The sequence below is a fragment of the Dipodomys ordii genome, unplaced genomic scaffold (assembly GCF_000151885.1).
Source record: "Dipodomys ordii isolate 6190 unplaced genomic scaffold, Dord_2.0 Scaffold247, whole genome shotgun sequence".
Classification (NCBI taxonomy): Eukaryota; Metazoa; Chordata; class Mammalia; order Rodentia; family Heteromyidae; genus Dipodomys; species Dipodomys ordii.
The window spans coordinates 64097-87575 of NW_012267463.1; the positions used below are offsets into that span (position 1 = coordinate 64097).

The window sequence follows — 23479 nt, forward strand, 5'->3', positions numbered from 1 at the left end:
CTGGTAGCTTTAGTATGGTCTTGTTTGTGATCATTTGGGCAAATGCCCAAAAGTGGGATTGCTGGGTCATAGGGGAGCTCTATGTGGAGTCTTTTGAGAAACCTCCATACTACTTTCCAAAGTGGTTGAATAAGTTTACACTCCCACAAACAATGCAGTAGGGTTGCCTTCTGTCCACATCTCCTCCAGCATCTGTTGTTATTAGAGTTCTTCATGCTAGCCATTGGAACTGACTGTTGTTTTGATTTGCATTTCTTTTATGGCTAGAGAGGTTGTCTATTGGCCATCCTTCTTTCCTCTTCAGAGAAGTTTCTCTTTAAGTCTTTAGCCTGCTTATTTATTGGGCAGATGTTTCTTTGAGGATTTGTTGTTGGGGGATTTCATTTTTTGAGTTCCAAGTATATTTTAGATATGAGATCCTTGTCCGTTGTATGCCTAGTGAAGATCTTCTTCCAATCTGTGGGCATTCTATTGATCTGGCTAGCTATGTCTTATGCCATGCAGAAGCTCTGCAACTTCATGCAATCCCATTTGTCCAACCTTTCTTTTGTTGTTTCTGGGTCTCTATTAAGAAAATTTCGGCCTGTGCCAAGGAAACCTAGGGTTTCTCCTATTCCATCTTGTAATGTTTTCAGAGTGTCTGCTTTGACTCCGAGGTCTTTGATCCATTTGTAGTTGATTCTGGTATAGGGTGATATATAAGGAACTAGCTTTAGTTTTCTACAAGTGATTAACCAATTTTGCCAGCACCATTTGCTGAAGAGGTTGTCTTTCCTCAATTCTATTTTTTTAGCTCGCTCATCGAAGATTAGATGGCTATAGGTCTTTAGGTTCATTTCTGGGTTTTCAATTCTATTCCATTGGTCCTGAGGAATGTTCTCGTGCCAGTACCAAGCTGTTTTGATTACTATGGCTTTGTAATAGAGTTTGAAGTTTGATATTGATATTCCTCCAGCACTGTTCTTTCTGTTAAGGAGCGTTTTCGCTATTTGGGGTCTTTTATTGTTCCATATGAATTTTTGGATTGCCTCTTCTATTTCCTTGAAGAATAAGGTTGGAATATTGATAAGTATCGAATTGAATTTGTAGATAGCCTTGGGAAGTATTGCCATTTTCACGATGTAGATCCTTTCAATCCAGGAGCATGGGAGGTTTTGCCGCTTTCTGTTTTGATTTCCTTTTTCAGGTTTTTAAGGTTTTCATCATAGAGGTCCTTCACTTCTTTGGTTAATTCCTAGGTATTTTATTTTTTGTGGGGCTATTACAAATGGAGTTGCTTTCCTAATTTCAGCCACGCTTTTCTCATTGTCCACTGATTTTTGAGGGTTAATTTTAGACCCTGCTACTTTGCCAAAGTTTTGAATCAGCTTGAGTAATTTGGGAGTGGAGTCTATGGGATACTTTAAATACAAGATCATGTCATCTACAAAGAGGGAGAGTTTTACTTCTTCTTTCCCTATTTGAATCCCCTTTATGTTTGCATTTTGTCTTATTGCTGTAGCTAGGTATTGTAATACTAGATTGAAGAGAAGTGGAGAGAGTAGACATCCTTGTCTCCTTCCTAAGTTAACAGGAAATGGCTTTTGTTTGCCACCATTAAGTATAATGCTGGCTGTAGGTTTGTCATATACAGCCTTTATTGTATTGAGGAATGTTCCCTGGATTCCTAGTTTTTCCAGTGCCGTCAGCCTAAAGTGGTGTTGGATCTTGTCAAATGCCTGGTTTTGGGATAAGGGTTATGATGGCTTATAGAATGAGTTCAATAGTGAATGTTCTCTTTCAATTTCATTGAAGAGTTGGAGGAATATTGGTGTGAGCTCTGCTTTGAAGACCTTGTAGAATTCCTCTGTAAATCCATCTGGTCCTGGGCTTTTCTTAGATGGGAGGTCTCTTATTGCTGTTTGTATTTCAATGTTTGATAAGGGCCTGTTATGATGACTAAACTCATCTTGGATTAGTCACAGCATGTCAATATTTGCTAGGAAAAGGTCCATTTCTGCTAAGTTCTCAAACTTATTGACATGAAAGTTTGAAAATTATTCCCTTATAATGTTCTGAATCTTGGTTGTTTCTGTGGTGATGTTTCCATTCTCATCTCTGAGTTTATTTATTTGGGTGTGTTCTCTTCTTTTTCTGATAAGATTTGCTAAGGGTCTGTCAATTTTGTTAATTTTTTCAAAGAACCAAGTCTTTGTTTTGTTGATTCTATGTTTTTTTTGGATTCTAATTCGTTTCATTCTGATTTAATTTTAATTATTTCTTTCCATCTACGGGATTGGGGTTTATCTTCCTGCTCTTCATCAAGGAGGTTCAGCTGTCTCATTAAATTGATGGTTTTAGATCTCTCCAATTTGTTGATATAGGAATTCAGAGCTATAAACTTGCCTCTGAGTACTGCCTTTGCTATGTCCCAGAGGAGCTGGTAATTTGTGTTCATTTTTGTTAAATATCATGAACATTTGAAGTTAGTTTCTAATCTCTTCCCTGACCCACTGGTGATTCAACAGTGTGTTGTTCAGCCTCCATGTGTTACAGGACTTTCTTTGGTGGCTTTTGGTGTTGAGTTCTAATTTTATTCCCTTGTGGTCTGAGAAAATGCAAGGTATAACTTCAATGTTTCTGAATTTGGACAAGTTTGCTTTATGACCTAAAATATGGTCTATTTTGGAAAATGTTCCATGTGCTGCTGAGAAAAACGTGTATTCTGATGCTGCTGGGTGAAATATTTGGTAGATGTCTGTGCAACCTAGTTGATCTATGCAGTTGTTTAGATCTTCAGTTTCTCTGTTGAGTTTTTGCCAAGTTGATCAATCTAGGGGGGATAGTGGTGTGTTAAAGTCCCCAACAATTAATGTCTTTGGATCTATGGAGATTTGAGGGAAAGTAGTGTTTCTTGGATAAATTTGGGTTCTCCGTTGTTTGGCGAATGGATTTTTAGAATTGTAATATCCTCCTGAGAGATCTGAAATTAGTATGTATCGACTTTCTTTATCTCTTCTAATTTTAATTGGAAGTCTATTTGATTTGATATTAGTATTGCAACTCCCGCCTGTTTATGGGGGCCATTTGCTTGTAAGATTTTTGTTCCAGCCTTTCACTTTCAAAATGTTTGTTTTTATGGGCAAGGTGTGACTTCTGATGGCAGCAGATAGAAGAATCTTGCTTTTTAATCCAACTAGACAGTCTTTGTTGCATAATTGGAGAGTTAAGTCTGTTAATGTTGAGAGATAGGATTGAGAGGTATTTGGGAGTTCCTGCCATGTTATCCACCTTCTTGGAGGCTGAGACAACTGGGTTCTTTCTGTGGTTCTTGGATTCTCAGTTAGGGTGCAAATTCTTGGCCTTTATTGTGGTCTTGTTGGTTTTCTATGTGTAGGTTTTCTATGTGGTTTTCTTTAAGTATCTTTTGTAGGACTGGTATGGTTGAGATATATTGTTTCAGTTTTTCTTTGCTGTGTTTTTTATTTGACCTTCAGTTATGAAGGAGAGTTTAGCTGGGTACAGTATTCTTGGTTGATAGTTGCTTGTCTTTAGGGCATGGCATACATCAATCCAGGTTCTTCTTGCTTTGTCTCTGCTGAGAAATCTGAGGTGATTCTAATTGGTTTCCCTCTATAGGTGACTGATCTTTTCTCCTTGACAGCTGTAAGGATCTTTTCCTTGGTCTGAGTTGATCCTGTGTGGATTATAATGTGACGGTGGGATGTCCTATTCTGGTCTGGTCTGTTTGGGGTTCTAAAAGCCTCTTGTATCTGAATAGGCCTATCTTTTGGCATGTTTGGGAAGTTCTCTGCTAGGATCCTGTTAAACAAATTTCCTAGACCATTAACTTCTGTCTCTAGGTGCTCCTCTACACCCATTATTCTCAGATTAGGTCTTCTGATGGTGTCTTCCAAATGTTGAATAGATCTATCATATTTCTTGGCTTTGTCTTGGATAGTTGTATGTTCTTTCTCTATAATAGCTAGGCTGTCTTCAATCCCCGAGATTTGATCTTCTCCATGGTCTAAGCTACTGCCAAGACTTTCTACTTTGTTTTTTCTTTTCCTTCTGTCAGCTTTGATGGCTTCCAATTCTTTATTGGAGCTTTGTTTTAGATCTTGTATGAACTTCTTTACTTCCTTAATTGGGTGTTCAGTGTTTATTCTCAAATCACTTAGTTGATTGGTTATGGTTTCCTTGGATTCCCATTCCTTCTGCCGGGTTCCATTCTGCATTCCCTTTGTGGTCTCCCTGAATTTTCAGCTGTTTATGGATTCCATGAATGTCTCTATTGATCTTTGTCTATTCTCATCCTGCACTTGCAATTCCTGTATTACTCGTTGATTAGCTTCTTCACATTCATGCAATTGCTGTAATTCTCTTTGACTGTTCTCAGCCTGCTCATGCAATTCCTGTTTCTCTGTTCTCAGACTGCTCAATTTCTTTACTTCTCTTTGAGTGTTCTCAACTTGCTCACCCTAGTTCTGTATCAATGAGTAGCTTCCTCACGCTCATGAGATTCCTATATTGACCTTTGGTTTGCCTCTTCTCTCTTCCTATCACGCCCAAACTGAGTCCTTTGCAGGTTTTCAATCTTTTCATTCACCATGTTTACCAGTAGTGTTTATAAAGCTTTTTTGGGAACTCTCCTCTGGATTGTTCATTATCTGTTATGTCACCTGATTATCATGAGTGGGAGTTGAGATACCTGGACTGGCCATTTTTCTTGTGTTTTTCCAGCTTGTTCTGCCCATTTGGTATGAAAGTAACACCAATTTTGTGCTAGACCACTATTTTAAAGGAAGCATCAACTAAAGTCCTGTAGTTGCAGTCAAAATGGTTGCAGATACAATCTATTCAACATCAAACAACTATGGATTAATTGGCTAAGAACAGCAAAGAAGAATTTGGCAAACCAGAAATTATTAGGTTTAGGGACAAATGTGGGTGGAGAGGTAAAAGGAGAGTGAATTTAACCAAGGCTCAAAGAGGGAAATGGATTGAATAAATGATAAGAGATTTTTTTTAAAAAAATAGAGGTGGAAAAACAAAAATTTAAATTTAAAAAGTGAGACATTTATAAATTATGCAGGTTTAAAGAAGTGATATTGAGAAAAGAAGAATAGGATCAGAGTAAGGGAGGGATAGAAAGGAGACAGGAAAAAATTAAAAATTAAAATCCTTTAAAAAATTATATAGGTATAAAGAGATAATACTGCTATTAAAGAATTCAATCCTAAGAGGTTTTGATTTGAGTAATAAATTTCTGGGTTGTGTGTACACAATGGGGGATAAAGTCTAATAATCGACGATAGGTACATATCTGATGATGAGCAGAACAGCAATTAAGTCATGCAAAAAAGAATGAAAGAGAAGAAAAATGAAAAGAATGAAAAAGAAAAACAAGAGAAAAAAAGGCTCAAAAGGACAGTAGAGATTTAAAAAAAATCACACACACACACACCTAAAACAAAAACTATGTGAGGAAAAAAAAATAGAAAATAATTTTTTTAATTTAAAAAGTTTTAAATGTACAAAAAAAAAGTTCTTTAATTTTTTTTTGGGGGGGGTGGATGGGCAGTTTCTGTATCTCCCTTGTGTTCTAACCAGTCTCTTGGGGAGTCTCTGGTCTGCTTGTGGTGTTTGGTTTTCCTGTGGCTTGATTGGTTTCTTAAGTCAGTTTGTTTGAGCAGGCAGAAAAATGCTTACTTTACCCAGGATTTTCTGATCCTCCTCCCAGGCTAGTTCAGTGGGAGAGAGATCTGCTTTTGAGTATCACAAAAGAGGGAGATGGCTGTTTACTCTAGTTTGGAGATGATGTGATGAGGCTAGGTTCTGGGCAGGGTTGAGGCCTTTCAGCAAAGTGCAGCTTTTCCCTGAGGGGCTAGCTTCTGAGACACCCACAGAGCCCAGCCTGGAGCCATTCTCAAGGTTTATATTTACTGAATTTCAATTGATTGTCTAGGCTGCTGTAGGGAGGGGCAGCCTCTGGCTCTGTTTACCCAGTGAAGAACACACTTCTCTGGGGGCGGAGCTTCTCTGCCTAGGCTGGATGACTTTCCCCTAAGTGGAACTGAGCCTGGCAGGCCAGGTCAGGTTCCTGTGACCTGCTAAATGACTCTTTTGTTTTCTTCCAAGGCCTGAGTAGGAGCTAGCTGCTCAGCTGGGCCTTTGTCAGTATCAAAGATGGAGATCTCAGGTGGTGGTAGGCGGGAGATGGGGGCGGGGCCTTCCCTCCTCTACTCCCTGACGAATAAGGATGTCAGGGTTCTACTATTGCAGGAGTCTTGGTTCCTGGGTCGTCTCTGGCCTGGGACCTGCAGGATGAAGATATCTGCTCCTTGTCAGTTCTTGCTGGTGTTGAGTAGAATCCACTCATCTGGCACCTTTGTCCTGGACTTTTTGTGTTGTAGGTATGGCAGCTCCAGCTGCTGCTGCTGCCATGGCTACCAGCAAGTACACAGATCTGTCTCCTTGCCTGGATTTTCCCTCTCTGGCCAAACTGTCTGTACTGTGATGGCACACTTGGTGTAATTCTCTGGCCTTCGACTGTTCACTGGAACACTAAAACTGCTTTCTATGCAAGAGTTTGTTTAGCCTCTAGCTTCTCCTCCTCCATCTTCCTCCGACTTTTTTTTTTTTTTTGAGTAGGGGAAGGGAATTGGAACCAGAGCTTGAACCAAGTCCCTCATGTTTACTTGGTTTAGGCTAGTGCGCCACCAATTAGGCCATACCTCCAGCTTGGCTTTTTTTTTTTTTTTTGGTCCAGTAGTGGGGCCTGAACTCTGGGCCTGGGCACTGTCCCTCAGCTCTTCAGCTCAAGGCGAGTGCTCTACCACTTGAGCCACGGTACCACTTCCGGCTTTTTTTTCTTTTTGCTTATGTGGTGCTGAGGAATCGAACCCAGGGCCTCATGCATGCAAGGCAAGCGCTCTACCACTGAGCCACCTTCCCAGCCCCAGCTTGGCTTTTTAATGATTGAGGTGAAGTCACATAGAATTTTGCCTGGGATGACCTTGAAACCCATTCTGCTCTCAGCCTTCTGAGTAGCTAGGATAACAGATATGAGCAACAAGCTACAAGTAATTTTTTCCCCCAAACATTAAAAGATTGTACATGGTATTCCTATAACAGCACTTGGGGGAAAAAACCCATATTAATATTTTTCTCAATCTATAAAAAGATAACATGTTACAGATAACATGCTACACTGGCACTGTGACCCATAATGAGTTTGGAAAATATAACAAGATTCAGCTTTATTATTACATCAGTATAATTTTAACCAAAAGGCATATTAATGTCACAGTTTTTTTAAAATATAAATATGTTTAAAAGTTGTTTTACAGTATGAGATACCAAGAAAAATACAGTTGTATAGACAGTCATATTGACCATCTGAGAAATAGGATCAGAACCTTACTATGGTAAAAGAAAATACATTTTTAAATCAATCACATCAATACTGGAAATGCTCTATGTAAACAAACATTCCAATCAATACCTCTCTTTTCTGTGTCAAATTTGTTATGTGTCTACTGTTGTTTTGACGACTGCATAGCTCAGTATAAAAATACAACAGTAAGCCTAATTAGGTAAATTCCAATTCAGAGCTCTTATTTTAAGACAAATATTATGCAAATACTGTATGGAAACAGACCTGTTATAAAGATAACTACTGTAGAAGAACAATGCACATGTGACACCTTCTGCACAATCTTGATTATCTGCCTTTCTTCCTCCTCTTTGAAGTGCTAGGTTAATGTACATTTACTCTAAAAGTTACTAGAAGAGCATTTAAGAAAGGATTTTCTTGATAAGTAATTGCCAATTATTTCCTATTTTATAGGTTTTTGTACAGACTTTCTTAAAAAGAATGTTTAATGTGCAATACTTGCAGAAATAAAATCCATCTTTAACTCAAACCCAATTGAGTATTATCAAATATAGTAACATATAGCTCAAAGCAGCAGTGATTCTCAGGGCAACAGGTGCAAGATCCAACGTTTTGATATATATTTACATCATTGTGGTCAGAATAGAAATGTACCAAAACTCCCTTTCCCATTCCACTTAAACTGGTTTCCCATGATTGCAACAAACATCTCCTGTGACATTAAGTTGTCATCAGCTTGTGTGATGCCTAGTTCACTCAACCTTTTCTTCCTCATCTGGCCTTTCTGTGTGGATGCAGCAACTATTTCACTTGCAATTTCATAGTTCCCCTCAGCCTGTTCAGAAAGGTCAGCTTTTACATGAAGTTCCATTTTGCCAGTCGTACACTGAATCAGCTCTTCTAGATCAACCCTTATGGCGGCATCTGCCTCTACACTTGTCTTCAGTTTCATTGCTTCATTTTCTAAAGAAATGCAAATCAAAACAACACTGAGATTCCACCTCACCCCAGTTAGAATGACTTATAAAATCTAAGGACAACAGATGCTGGAAGGGATGTGGCCAAAAGTGAATGCTACTGTTCTGTTGATAGGAGTGTAAACTTGTTTAACCACTCTGGAGAACAATATGGAGGTTCCTCAAAAGACTACACATAGAGCTCCCTTTGACCCAGCAATCCCACTTCTGGCATTTAACAAAAGACCACAAATAAGGCCATACTAAAGCTATCAGTACAACCATGTTCATTGCACAACCATGTTCATTGCAGCATTATTTATCATAGTTAAGATATGGAAACAACCCAGATCCCCCTCAGTAGATGAAAGTATCAAGAAAATGTGGTAGATATACACAATGGAATTCTCTGCTTCCATCAGAGAATGACCTCGCTCCATTCATAAGGAAATGGAAAGACTTAGAAAAAATCATATTAAGTGAAGAAGGACAAACTCAAAGAAACATACTCCATGGTTTCCCTCATTTGTAATGATTACTTTATGTCTAGGATAGTCCTAGCAGAGGATCATAATAGCTCAATAGCTAGGTACATATGACCACATAAGATGATGCTAAGCAAAATGAACTCCAAGATATGGAAACAAGAGGTTTTCCTTTGTTACTGTTGTTTTTAATGTACTATGTGGAGTCATTTTATTTTTCTTTCATTTTTCCCGCAATGATTTATCCCCTGTTGTCACTGTATTTGATTTTGGTACCCTATGTATTCTATATACATTTATCTGAATTAAGGAAGGGAAGAGGAACAACAAAATGGTGAGACAAAGGACAAAGGTTGAACCAATGCAACAGTGATACTCATAAGATAATATATTGGAAATGAACTTTACAACTTGGGGAGTTTGGAGGGGAGGAGTAGTGGGAGAAAAACAGGGAGGGAGCCAGAATGTTTGACAAGAAATGTACCCACTACCTTACATACATAACTATAACCCATCTGTACATCATCTTGACAATAAAATTAAATTTTAAAAAATTATTAACCATGGTTTCCCTTATTTGCAATATCTAGTATATGTATGAGTCAAGCGGAAAAGGTCAGATAATGCAATGTTAAGAAAATGAACCCTTAGATATGTATTTTAATGTTTTTTTCCTTTCATGCATTTGTTTCTAACGCATTTATAAGATTATCTCTTTGTAGCTTTGTATGTCCCTCCCCCACAGTATAACCCCTGCCTTCACTATATTTGATGTCAGTATAACTTGTAGAGGAGATGGGGAAAAACAAGTCGTTTAAGGATACAGGTGGACCTGTTGCAACAATGAGAAGTATAAGTTGTCATGTCGAAAACGAGCTTTACAATGTTGGTGTGGGGGGGGGGAGGCTGGGAAGGGATGTGAAGGGTAAACAAAGGAGGAGGCTGCAATGCTTGATAAGAAATGTATGCATTATCCTGCCCATGTAATTGTAACCCCTCTGTACAGTGTGTTCACAAAAAATAAAACTTAAAATTAAAAAAAAATATTAAAAGCCAAAAACTTGGAAACTGCAGAACCACAGAATTACAATACCAAAGTTCTGGGTGAAAAGTTGAACTTGAAAGTTTCTCTTATTCTGAGATTTTATGTTAGGGTTTCACTAAGCTTCTCTATCTCTATGACCAAGCATGTTCCTGTAATATTTTTTTTTAACTGTATTTTTTTTTGTCTTTTCTTCTTTTTGATACTGGGATCCAACCCAGGACATTGCACTTGCTAGGCAAGCGCTTTGCCACTGAGCTACATCCCAGCCCTCCTGTAATATCTTTAAGTAGGGAAAGGATACTCATGTCCTAATTAGATGTTAGTGCTAAAATAAATTAAATCTGGTTCTCATATTAAGAAATTACAAAATAAACCATACCTTCAGTTTCATCTTGGGTATTTTTTTGCAGGTCAGAGAAAATTACAGGTTTCACCAAAACAACACCATAACCTTCATTATTATGTATCATATTATTTACCATGGATATCTTGGGAATGTCATAATGCTCATCTAAGAAGTCCTGTGACATTGAAAACAAATCATATTCAACATTGTCTGTTTTAAAAATCTTCTAAATTTTTCACAATATTCTAAAAATAAAATAAAAAAGATATGCTTACATGATACAACATTCCTTTAATTTTTAAAGAATCTAAGGCAGCAAAGCTTTCTCACAAGAGCCTTTCAATCACCAACCACAAATAGTATTAAAATTTATGTGATGTTTATACCTCTCAAAATAAGACAACAAAGCCTGGAATTGGTGGATCATGCCTATAATCCTAGGTACTCAGAAGGCTAAGATCTGAGGACTATGATTTGAAGCTAGCTTAGGCAGCAAAGTCCGTAAGACCCTTATGGCCAATTAACCACCAAGAGGGCAGAAATCTAACTATGGTTAAGTTGTTAAGTGCTAACATTGTGAGAAAAAGCTAACAATAGCCCATTGGCTCTGAGTTTAAGCCACAGCACAAGCACACACCAAAAAAAGACAACAAAACACAAAAAAACTTCTTAAAAAAAATTTTGTTGGGGCTGGGAAGGTGGCTCAGTTGTAGAGCGCTTGCCTTGTATGCATGAGGCCCTGGGTTCGATTCCTCAGCACCACATAAGCAAAAAGAAAAAAGCCGGAAGTGGTGCTGTGGCTCAAGTGGTAGAGTGCTAGCCTTGAGCTGAAGAGCTGAGGGACAGCGCCCAGGCCCAGAGTTCAGGTCCCATGACCGGACTCAAAAAAAAAAGAAAAGAAAAGAAAAAACTTTTGTTGTTGTTGTTGTTTGTTGTTGTAGGTCGTGGGGCCTGAACTCTGGGCCTAGGTGCTGTCCCTCAGCTTTTCAGCTCAAGGCTAGCACTCCACCACTTGAACCACAGCAACACTTCTGGCTTTTTTCTGCTTATGTGGTGCTGAGAAATTGAACCCAGGGCCTCATGCATGCATGGTAAACATTCTACCACTGAGCTACCTTCCCAGCCCACTAAAAACAGTTTTTTTAAAGTGAAACCATTCTAGCCTTCAGGAAGAGCACATTTTAGCCACCAACTCACCTTGATGAGAATCCCCTCCTTGCAATGATGGATCACATTGTCAATCAAGGAACACTGACTCCCAGGATATATCTCTATACCAGCACCCTGCAGGTTAAATAATGTCATCATTATTTAAAAGACAGTTTTTTAAAAGACAGGATTATAAAAAGTTTATTACAATCACATTCTAGCCTTTAATATAGTACAAAAATAAAATACAAAGGTAACTTTTATTTGATACATCTAATCAAGACTTCTATTTGCTCCATTTCCAACAAACTGATAATCACATCACTTTTTTAAATTTATCTTTTTATCTCTAAGAAGTTGTATGAAAAGGATTTCTGTTCAACATGTCAGTATACAATGCATCTCCATCAATGTCACTCCTTCCATTATTCATCCTCTTCTCCAACTCCATCCATCCCTTCAACTTACCTGGTTCCATTTTCATACATGTACACCGAACATTATGACTATATTCAGCCACCTTTTCTCACTCCATTCATCTGCCCTCCCTCTACTAGTCCCAACTATTCCTTCTACCCTCCTCCCAACAACATGTTTCCACTTTCTGGTATTCACCTTGTTAAATTTTAAGTCAGTCATTCAAAGGAGATATACCATTGGAATCATCCCAGTGTATATTATACTTTAGTTAATTTGTGTATATTGATCACATTACTTTCAAAACCTCACACACTCATACATATAGACACAAAATGCTTAAAAATGTCACATTGACTTTTGTTCTTTCATTCCAGATAATTTGTCTAGTTCTGTCAAAAATAAGCCATTTAGTAATAACTATTAAAATAATAAGATAAAAAAACCATTCTGAGAGGTAATAGAGAGAAATATGTTCTACTTTTCAAAAACAAGCCAGCTTAAAATAGACCTTAAAAAACTAATTCAGAAATCACCTCTGAGTTAAACAGCTCCTACTCCTATTACTACCCAAGATAAAATCAGCATCTAATTTCAATGCTATTTATATCAAGTAATTTAAAAGACCCCATACAGGATCCAATTCTTGCATACTTCATGCAAAAAAAAAAAAAAAACTCCAATACTTTATTTCCTTATGAGATGGTAGACACTTTGAAAACCAAATGTTCACTCATATCTTTATGGCTATTTGAGAAACCATTTAGGAATAATTTAATTCCCAATATATAAAAGAAGACATGTGTGCTCATTTATGACACAGCTATTGTAGTGTGCTAAATTGTTTTTCTAGGAGTCATAGTATACAGGGAGAAAGCATTAGCTCCCCATTTACATATGGATGGAGCACATGTAATCAGCCTAACCCTTCTAGACAGCCTGCTAACTGGGCACCAATAGCACATGAATGAACTGACTTTATATCTTTATATCTTGAATATCTAATTCATTCAGAACTTAAACCCAATAACTACTCCCTTTAAAGCAATAAAAAATTATCATACTTTGGCACCATATAAATCTGAGTCCTTCATTAAAAATTCAGCCGATGTTCGTATGGTGACACCTGTAGTTTCACATTGCAGTACACAATTGTCCAGTGTAGTCTTGCCATGATGAATAACTACAATGAAAACAAAGGGTTGCAGTGACTCATACCATAATCCTAGTTACTCAGGAGGTAGAGATTGGGAAGGTTTCAGTTTGAAGCCAACTTGGGCAAAAAATTATACAGATTGCATATCAACAAAAAAGTGTGATGATTCACACTTTTCATTTCAGCTATGTAAATAAGGAATTGTAAACATGATCCTAGTGTAGGCCAGACTGAAAATAAACATGAGACACAATCCCAAAAATAACTAATAACAAAAGAGGACAGACACTGATGATTTATGCTTTAATCCTAGCTATTCAGGAAATAGAGATCTGAGGATTGCGGTTTAAAGCCAGTCTAGGCAGGAAAGTCCATGAGACTCATATGTCCAATTAACCAGTAAAAAACCAGAAGTGAAGCTGTGACTCAAGCAGTAGAACATTAGTTGTGAGCAAAAACAAGCTAAGGGACAGCACCCAGGACCTGTTTTCAAGCCCCAATACCAGTACACCAAAAAAAAAAAGAAAAGAAAAGAAAAAAAGAGCTAAAATCACATCTCACATAGTATAGTGCCTTGCCTAGCAAGTACAGTCTTGAATTCAAACCCTAGTACTGGAAAAAAAAAAAAAGGGAATGTGCCTAGTTCAATATTAGAAATAGACTACAACACTAGACAGTCTAAATATTTCTCAAAGAATACCATTTAAAGTTTGTTAAATTCATAAAATATAAAACAAAGACTATAATATTTTCTAAAAATCAACATTCTTAAAAAGAGACTAACAACCTCAGAAACGCAAAGTATTCATTCATTACAAAATATGTGTGTGTGTGTGTGTGTGTGTGTGTGTGTGTGTGTGTGTGTATCTTGGAAGGAAGAAGAATTAGTATCTGAAAAAGTAGAGCATACACATTCTAGGAAGTCATACTTGAGCAATGTGTCTTAGTTGGTTTTGGGTTGCTATAACAAACTGCCCAACATTGGGTAACAGTTTTTTTAAAAAAGAGGTTAATTTGAGTCATGATTCTATGTGTATATGTGCGCATGTGTGCGTGTCTGTGTGCACTCACGCACACATGTGCCAGTACTGGGACTTTAACTCGTGGTCTTGTGCTCTTGCTGGGCTTTTTCTTCTCACTGCTGTATCACTTGAGCCACACCTCCAGTTTCAGCTTTGTGAAGGTTAATTAAATCTATCACATTTGTCTGCCTGGGCTGGCTTTGAACCTCAGTCCTCAGATCTCAGCATCCTGAGTAGCTAGAATTATACATATGAGCCACTAGCACCCAGCTCTGGTGGCTTTCAAGTTCAGTCTGACAAGATCTCCCCAGCTGTATTACAACAAGCATAAATGTAAAATGTCATATGCAGCAAGGGCACATGAACTACTAGCAAGGACGATTTTAGGGATGGCCCATCCTTACTCTTTTAAAACAACCCACTCTCAAGAAAACTGATCCACTCTTGTGATACCTGCATTAATCTATTAATGAAAGTGGACCATCTGTGACCTATTAGTTCCCACAAATCTCCAACACTTAAAAGAGCAAGCTCCCTTTAGAAGGCACACTGAATCTAAAGCATACCACAGTATTAAGAAAGCTGGCTTTGGCCTAGCATTACACCAAATACAAAAAGCACAGACCACAATATGTAGTGATTTAAAAAATGTAATGACAAAAAAAAAAATCTAACAAAGAAGAAACCAGTATTATATAACTCTTGGGGCTGGAGGCATGGCTCAGGTAGTAGTGCATCAGCCAATGAGCAAATGCATCAGATATGAAGTCTGAGTCCAAGTCTCAGACCAAAAAAGTCCCTCTTCAATGAACTACCTTTTCACGTTAGAGTAAGCTTCCTAAGTCATTATGTTATATACATAATTAATCAGTCCTCCATATACTCAAGGCATTTCATTAAATTCTATTTTCCATAGAAAGTATTCTTTCAAAGCCTAAAACAAATAATAAAACATGCAGATACTTACTTAAGATTCCTTCTACAGCATCATGCTGAATAAATTTTATGCTTGAGATTTTAATATCTGCCCCTGTGCAATCCACAAAAGTGTCCCCTTTGCCCCTCTTTTCTATCACAATATCATCTGGTAGACCATACCCTATGGAAGAGAAAAAAAACCACTTAAATGTGAGGGGTAAAAACTCTAGGATAGATTTCTCTAGTTCATGATTCCAAGGGATACAAGTAGACCAGTATCTAAATAAAATCTATCTCCCCAGATACTTACATTAATTTAATGCAGTGTAGTAAATGTTTAACAAATTCCCAATTTGTCCCAACATCAAAAAAATAATGATTCTCAGGGGCTGGGAAGGTAGCTCAGTGGTAGAGCACTTGCCTTGCATGCATGAGGCCCTGGGTTCAATTCCTCAGCACCACATAAGCAGTTAAAAAAAAAAAAAGTGGAAGTGGCACTGTGGCTCAAGTGGTAGAGCACTAGCCTTGAGCTGAAGAACTGAGGGACAACACCCAGGCCCAGAGTTCAGGCCCCACAACCAGACACCCCTGCCAAAAAAAATAATGATTCTCAACACTATGGAGGCTAAGGTAAGAAGATCACAAATTCAAGAAGGTATAACCCCTGTTTTCCCTGTATTTGATGTTGGTATAATTTGCAGAGGGGAAGGGGAAAAAAATAAATTGTTTAAATAGGGATACCGGTGGACCCATTACAACAATGAGATGATATGTCGAAAAACAAACTTTACAACTTTGGCACTGGGGATGGGAAGGGATGGGAAGGAGAAACAAAGGAGGAGGCAACAATACTTGATAAGAAATGCACTCATGGGGTTGGGAAGGTGGCTCAGTGGTAGAGCCTTGCAAGCCTGAGGCCCTGGGTCCGATTCCTCCGCACCACATAAGCAAAAAAGAAAAAAGCCGCAAGTGGCACTGTGGCTCAAGTGGTAGGAGCGCCAGCCTTGAGCTGAAGAGCTGAGGGACAGCGCCCAGGCCCAGAGTTCAGGCCCCACGACCAGACCAAAAAAGAAAAAAAAGAAATGCACTCATTACCTTGCCCATGTAATTGTAACCCCTCTGTATGGTATTTTCACAAAAAAAAAAGAATAACCTATGTTCAAAGTCAGCTCGAACTACATAATGAGTTCTAGGTCAACACAGACTACATATACTATATAAAAAAGAAACTTCCTAAAGATTCACAGCAGGATCAAAGGACTTTAACATATTCAATTTTAGCCCTTTTACCATTCTAATATTGTACAACTCTATGTGAATTTAAATCCAGCATTTCTCAAGATTAGCTAACTAATAATTCTGTTAAACACACTGTCTTAAATGTAACAAACTGACTTCAAGTAGAAAAAAAAAGGCTCATTTTACTAACACTAAATAACATCAAATCTGAGTATTTATAACTAAAAAGTAGTAGATTCCTATGGTAAACTCATTCCCAGTAATATCAACCCTATTAAATTGCATATTTCTTAATTAAATAAAAATCTGTTAATTCCTGTCACAAAAAAAAAAAATAGCATCAAATCTCTACAAAAGTTTTCTTTCTTTGTGGGGCTGGGAAGGTGGCTCAGTGGTTAAAGCGCTTGCCTTGCATGCCTGAGGCCCTGGGTTCAATTCCTCAGCACCACATAAGCAAAAACAAAAAAGTCGGAAGTGGCGCTGTGGCTCAAGTGGTAGAGCACTAGCCTTCAGCTGAAGAGCTGAGGGACAGTGCCCAGGCCCAGAGTTCAGGCCCCATGACCGGACCCCAAAAAAAAAAAAAGTTTTCTTTCTTTACAGTGCTGGGGATCAGATCCTGGAACTTTTACATGTAAAGCAACCACTCTAACACTGTATCAGCCCCAGCCCCTAGCTAAATCTTACAACTAATAATGCAATTTAAACTAAATGAATTTATAGAATATCAGAAAACAAGAACTTGGGCTGGGAGTATGCTTAGTGATACAGTGCTTGCCTAGAAAACTGAAGAACTTGCCAGGCACCAGTGGCTCACATCTGTAATCCTAGCTATTCAAGAGCCTGAGATCTGAGGATCATGATTCAAAGCCAGCCCAGTTCAAATGCAGCCCAGCAGGAAACTCCATGAGATTCTTATCTCCAATAAACCACCAAAAAACTGGAAGTGGCCCTGTGGCTTGCCTTGAGCTGAAGAGCTCAGGGACAGTACCCAGGCCCAGAGTTCAAGTCCCACAACTGAAAAAAAAAAAAAAAAACTCAAGAACTTGACTGTATTTCATCATAAAACTACATAGACAAAACTTTAAGTAACAAATAACTCTTAGGCTGGGAAGGTAGCTCAGTGGTAGAGTGCTTGCCTTGCATGCATGAGGCGGTAGGTTTGATTCCTCAGCACCACATAAGCAGAAAAAGTCAGCAGTGACGCTGTGGCTCAAGTGATAGAGCACTAACCTTGAGCTGAAGAGCTGAGGGACATCACCCAGGCCCAGAATTCAGGCCCATAACCAACAAAAAAAATAAAAAAAGAAATAACTCTTATTGTCTAAAGATTAATCTTGGCTTGATTAGATGAAAGCATTAGCTGCTCTAAACAGCAAGGTTACTTGAGGAGAACAGACAAGACTTTAAGAACAGTAGAAGATGTATAAGGAGGCTCTATTCACAAGAATGTTACAGATATGGACACTGGATAATTAAGGATGTAGGCAATTTGTCTCTGTTTCCTTATATGAGCCTGCCTATACTCTGCATATTTTCTACAACAATTATAATCTTTAGAAACATATATATATAAAGAATTTCATGCTGAGGAACATTACATTTGATGTAATTATACAAATTACATAGTCTTAGCACTTAAAAATTGAAAACTCTAATTGATTTTCTAAACAAGAATACAAAGCTCTATTGTAATGTAACCCTGAATATAATACTCAATATATATCACTTGTTAATAAGAGTTATGAGTCACTCCACATATTCACATCAGACATATCATCTGTCCAATTCTCAGAAATGCTTGTTAATGGAAGTGGCGCTGTAGCTCAAGTGGTAGAGCGCTCGCCTTGAGCTGAAGAGCTGAGGGACAGCGCCCAGGCCCAGAGTTCAAGTCCCACGACCGACAAAAAAAAAAAAAAAAAAGTCATTCTTAAAAAAAAAAAAAAAGGAAATGCTTGTTAATAAATGTAGTCATTTTTACACTAAACCAGAATTCAATATTATTAATATATAATTAATATTAATAGTGCCACTAATACTAATGATACTCTGGCAATTGTACGTCAATGTTATTTTCACTGTGCCAAAAAGTATATATAAAATGTCTTTATTGCAGTGCTTTATCCTGGAAATCATTGTAAACATTGTAAACATATAGAGTATAACTGTTAAAAATTTATTTTTAATTGAATCTACCAACATTAATGTTCTTAAAAATATATTTTAGTCAGGATACAAAGTGTAGCTTCTGTGACAGTCAGTAAGTTGTAAGAATTAAGATAACTTTTTGGTATCAATTTGAATGCACTTCACAAATAAACTATATTAGCCAGGTACACCAGTGGCTCACACCTATAATCCTAGCTACTCAAGAGCCTGAGATTTGAGCATTGTGGTTCAAAGCCAACCCAGGCAGCAGAGTCCTTGAGACTCTTATCTCCAGTTAACCAACAGAAAACCAGAAGTGATACAGCCCATTGCAATAACCCGTATATCAAGATATCCATGTGTTGGATAAGAACAAACAACAATTTTTTTTAATATTGAAAAATTTAAAAACATTAAAATTAAAAAATTAAAATAATGCTGCAGTTGTTTTACCATCCTAGAAATTAAGTTTCTTTCTATAAGCTACCGACAATCTGAAAGCTAAAGTACTCTCTCCTAATGGTATTATTACTTTACATGTGCCTATAAACAACTTCCCATCATACACTACCACAAAGATCTGCAACTCGGAACTGGTGCTGTGGCTCAAGTAGTAGAGTGCTATCCTTGAGCTTAAGAGCTGAGGGACAGTACTCCATGACCAACAAAAAAAAAAAAAAGATCTGCAACTCAAGATGGATCCATTCCCTCTGGGCTTTAAATACCCTTAATGTCCCAAGGCAACTCACTGAAAATCAAATGGAAGTTTTGGTAAGATTTGATTCACTTTTATACATGAGAGTTTGGCTGGATCCTCTTCTATACTCACCTTCTAACTCAATGGAGTCAGCAATGGAGAATGAACCATGTACCGTGTAATGGCCTGGACAAACAATAACAGTGTCACCTTCATAGCAGGCATTTACAGCTGACAGTGGATCACTATGAAACTAGAAAACAACACAGTGTAAATACTCAACCTGCAAAAGCAACAAGTATTTCTACAAATACTTTCATGGGTCACTTACAAATGGAGAAAAACTGCACACTTAAGTATTTCCTATGACAGTGCTCTGAGCCCAATGCACTCTTGAAGAGTTACAATGCTGACCAGGGGCAGAGCTCCCACCACTTCCTATTCCATAGAAAATCAGTTCTGGAAGCTCCCATAAATAATGGAGAATTCAGAACAACCTAGGAAAAATCTAAAGACAAAACCACCTGGTCCAAGAAACTCCAGTACCTGAATTTCCATTTCTTCCTTACACAACTTGTCCCTCAGCAGAGACTGAAGTAGACCAGTCCTCACGGTGGAAGAGACCACATGAGTCACCTTCTGGCCATTTGGACGTGTGCCCTTTGCTTGGATACTAGAGTTCTTCTGATAACCAAACACATATCTTAAAGAAACCAAAAGATCCATGAGTTCTCAGTAACATAGCTCCTAAGAAAGAAGCTAACTAGTTAAGAATAACAGAGACACACATACCTTAACAAAGGATTCTCAATGAGTTTTAGCTTTTGTTTCAGCTGTTCAATCTCTGAATACAGTTTTAACCCTTCTACCATAGTGATGTTTTCTTGCTCAGAATCAGAATTACAATTTGACAAACTGCTTCTCAGATTCAAGAATTTCCTATAATTCTCCTCACACTGCGACAAGAGATTGTGGTAGTCAACAATAAGTCCTGAGGGAACTCGGTCTTCAAGAATGTCATAATGCCTGAAAGTTTAAGAGCAAACTGAAATTCACTGGTTTTTGAGAACATTTTCCTATCTTAACTGGGATTATTTAATTTTCAGAGTAAGTTGTTCTGAATAAGTAAAAACTATTAGAACTTTAAAGTAGTACTTCATTAGGATCAGTACTTTTTCTTGTTTTGTAAAGTTTTTCCTTAAACGTTTGTACCTTACAAACATTATCAGGTCATAGTTGTAACATATAATTGTAATCGCTAATAAATTATTTTGCAGGGAACTGGTGGCTCATATCTGTAATCCGAGCTACTTAGAAGACTGAGATCTGAGGATCATGGTTCAAAGACCCCAAAACTTTTATCTCCAATTAATCAGCAAATCCCTGGAAGTAACTATGTGGCTCAAAAAAGAAAAAGCTAAGCAAGAGCATGAAGCTCTCAGTTCAAGCCCTGGAACTGGCACCAAAAAAAAAAAAAAAGCAAGAAAGAAAAATAGATTTGAAAACATTCATAATCTAGAAAAATGTTTCAGTATTTTAGAAATCTGTATTTACCACAAATATTAACCATTTAATATTTTTATCTTTCAAGTAAGAACTTGACAGAACATCTTGAGTCAATTTAGTCTACTGTGTTTTATTATGTAGAGCAAAATTGTGTACCTTTTAATTTTAAGTGAAAGCAAAGAATCTTCTATAATTCAATTAGTTTCACTATTTCTCAAATAACTATTTTTGAATGCAACAATAGGGTTTTTTATGTACTCTAATTGAACTGTTTTGGTGTTTTTTGTTGTTGCTGTTGTTCTAGCAAAGATTTATTTTAGTATAACAGGGCTAAAGTAGTGGGGAACTGCAAGGGATTGGGAGTTAAACTGTGGCTCAAGTGGTAGAGCACTAGCCTTGAGCAAAAAAGATTAAGGATAGCACCAAAGCACTGAGTTCAAGTCCAGGACCATGACAAAAAAAAAAGAGAGAGAGAAAGAAGAGAAAGAGAGAGAAAGAGAAGAAAAAGAGAGAGAGGAAGGAAGGAAGGAAGGAAGGAAGGAAGGAAGGAAGGAAGGAAGGAAGGAAGGAAGGAAAGAAGGAAGGAAGGAATGAAGAAAGGAAGGAGAAAGAAAGAAAAAGTGGCATTGTGGCTCAAGTGGTAGAGCTTGAGCTAAGAGCTCAGGGACAGTGCCCAGGCCCAGAGTTCAATCCCCACAACCAGAAGAAAAAAAAAAGGTTCACTGGGTGCCACGGCTCACACCAGTAATCCTAGCTACTCAGGAGGCTCAGATCTGAGGATTGCGGTTCAAAACCAGTTTGGGCAGGAAAATCCATGACACTCTTATCACCAATAAACCACTCAGAAAACCAGACATGGCACTGTGGCTCAAGTGGTAGAGCGGTCGCCTTGAGCTGAAGAGCTGAGGGACAGTGCCAAGGCCCAGAGTTCAAGTCCCATGGGAAAGGGAAAGGGAAAGGAAAGGAGAAAGAAAATAGTAAGAGAATAAGAGACATTTTCTGCTCCCCTGGCAGAAAATGGAAGTTACAGACTCAAAAATAAATTGAGGAGCTGGGAAGGTGGCTCAGCAGTAGAGTGCTTGCCTCACATGCATGAGGCCCTGGGTTCAATTCCTCAGTACCACATAAACAGTAAAAAAGGCTGGGGGGCTGGGAAGGTGGCTCAGTGGTAGAGCATTTGCCTTGCATGCCTGAGGCCCTGGGTTCGATTCCTCAGAACCACATAAGAAAAAAGAAAAAAGCCGGAAGTGGCGCTGTGACTCAAATGGTAGAGTGCTAGCCGTGAGTTGGAGAGCTGAGGGACAGCACCCAGGCTTAGAGTTCAGGCCCCACAACCGGACCCAAAAAATAAAAATAAAATAAAATAAATAAAAATTAAAAAGGCTGGAAGTGGCACTGGGGCTCAAGTGGTAGCCTGCTAGCCTTGAGCTGAAGAGCTCAGGGACCTAGAGTTCAAGCCCCACGGCTGACAAAAAAAAAAGAATTGAATTTTATTCAGATTTACGGTGAGCCATTAACTTATTCTTAAACTGTCAATCTTTAAAAGTACACAGGCAAATGTGGTGGCATGCACATTCATTAAATCCCAGGAGTCACCAGGCGATGGTGGCTCACGCCTGTAATCTCAGGAGGCTGAGATCTGAGGATCACAGTGTGAAGCCAGCCTGGACAGGAAAGTAATCCTACCAGCTATAGAAAACACAATGTTCTCTAAGGTGAATATGATATTTGCTATGGTTGATAGTCACAAGGTATACAATATAGAGAACTTCTTGGAACAGTTAGTGAAATTTCCCCACATTAGTTTTATTGAGGCTTCCATTTTATCAGAACTATATCAACATCAACTCAGCATAAGATAATGTCACTCATTGATATAGCAAAGACTAGGAAAAAGGCTAGGTATGACAGCTTGTGTTTGTAATTCAGTTTCTAGAAAGGCAGAGATCCAGGACTGTGATTCAGGCCTGGCTCTGTGAAAAAACTTGAGACCCTATCTGAAAAATAACCCAAAGAAAAAGAGAAAAGGGAGAGGGAAAGAAAGAGGAAGAGGCAAAAGGAATTAGAGAAGGGGAGTTGGAGAGAAAAGGGGAGTTGTAGGGAGAGGGAGAGATGTGACAAAGAGAAGAACAGGTTACAGATGAAAATAAGATTCTTATGTCCAATAAACTACTCAGAAAAAGCTGGAAGTAGTGCTGTGGCTCATATGGTAGAGTGCTAGCCTTGAGTAAAAAGAAAACTCAGGAACAGCATCTAAGCCCTGAGTTCAAGTGCCAGAAACAGAACACAACCATACAACCACACACACACACACACACACACACACACAAAACCTAGGACTCTCAGGAGATAAAGGCAGGAAGATTTTGAGTTCAACAACCATACAACCACACACACACACACACACACACACACACACAACCTAGGACTCTCAGGAGATAAAGGCAGGAAGATTTTGAGTTCAAAGACAGCCTGAGCTACATAGTGAGACCTTGTCTCAAAAAAAAATAAATAGGGACTAAGAAAGTGTCTCCATGGTAGAGTGCTTGCCTTACATGCATGAGGCCCTGGGTTCAATTCCTCAGCACCACATAAGCAGAAAAAAGCCGGAAGTGGCGCTGTGGCTCAAGTGGAAGAGCGCTAGCCTTGAGCTGAAGAGCTGAGGGACAGCGCCCAGGCCTAGAGTTCAAGCCCTATGACCGACAAATTAATTAATTAATTTTAAAAAATTCTAGTGTCTCTACATCAATTTCACTTAATAATTTGTCAAGGGCTTATACTTGTTCTATATCTGTTTCTGTTTCTGAAATGGGAGTGGGAGTAGGGGGGTGTTTGTAACAAAAGTAAAATTAACATGAATAACTACTTTTCCAACACATACAAAGTCAGTTATAAATACTTACAATCTCAAGCGAGGCTCAACACATCTGACAAAATAATCATACTCGTCCTCCTCTTCTTCATCCCAGCTTCTCCAGATGTTTTGGTAGAAAAATCTGAAAAGGAGTTTACTTGTATTC

At 38.2% G+C, this 23479-nt stretch overlaps 1 protein-coding gene across 2 annotated transcripts in view; it reads right to left on the reverse strand.

The window, feature by feature from the left end:
* Positions 1 to 7224: 7224 nt before the first annotated feature.
* Positions 7225 to 23479, reverse strand: part of Shcbp1 (SHC SH2-domain binding protein 1) — a 29715-nt gene continuing 13460 nt past the window's right edge. The window contains exons 5-13 of one of the 2 annotated variants that reach the window (XM_013036065.1): positions 23363 to 23455; positions 19746 to 19979; positions 19500 to 19656; positions 19086 to 19206; positions 14922 to 15053; positions 12841 to 12959; positions 11408 to 11494; positions 10244 to 10385; positions 7225 to 8341 (exon numbers count right to left, since the gene is read on the reverse strand). In XM_013036065.1, the coding sequence (XP_012891519.1) occupies positions 8016 to 8341; positions 10244 to 10385; positions 11408 to 11494; positions 12841 to 12959; positions 14922 to 15053; positions 19086 to 19206; positions 19500 to 19656; positions 19746 to 19979; positions 23363 to 23455 (1411 nt within the window). In that variant the 3' untranslated portion in view covers positions 7225 to 8015. The remainder of the gene's footprint in view (positions 8342 to 10243; positions 10386 to 11407; positions 11495 to 12840; positions 12960 to 14921; positions 15054 to 19085; positions 19207 to 19499; positions 19657 to 19745; positions 19980 to 23362; positions 23456 to 23479) is intronic. The other variant, XM_013036066.1, reaches the window with a different exon arrangement.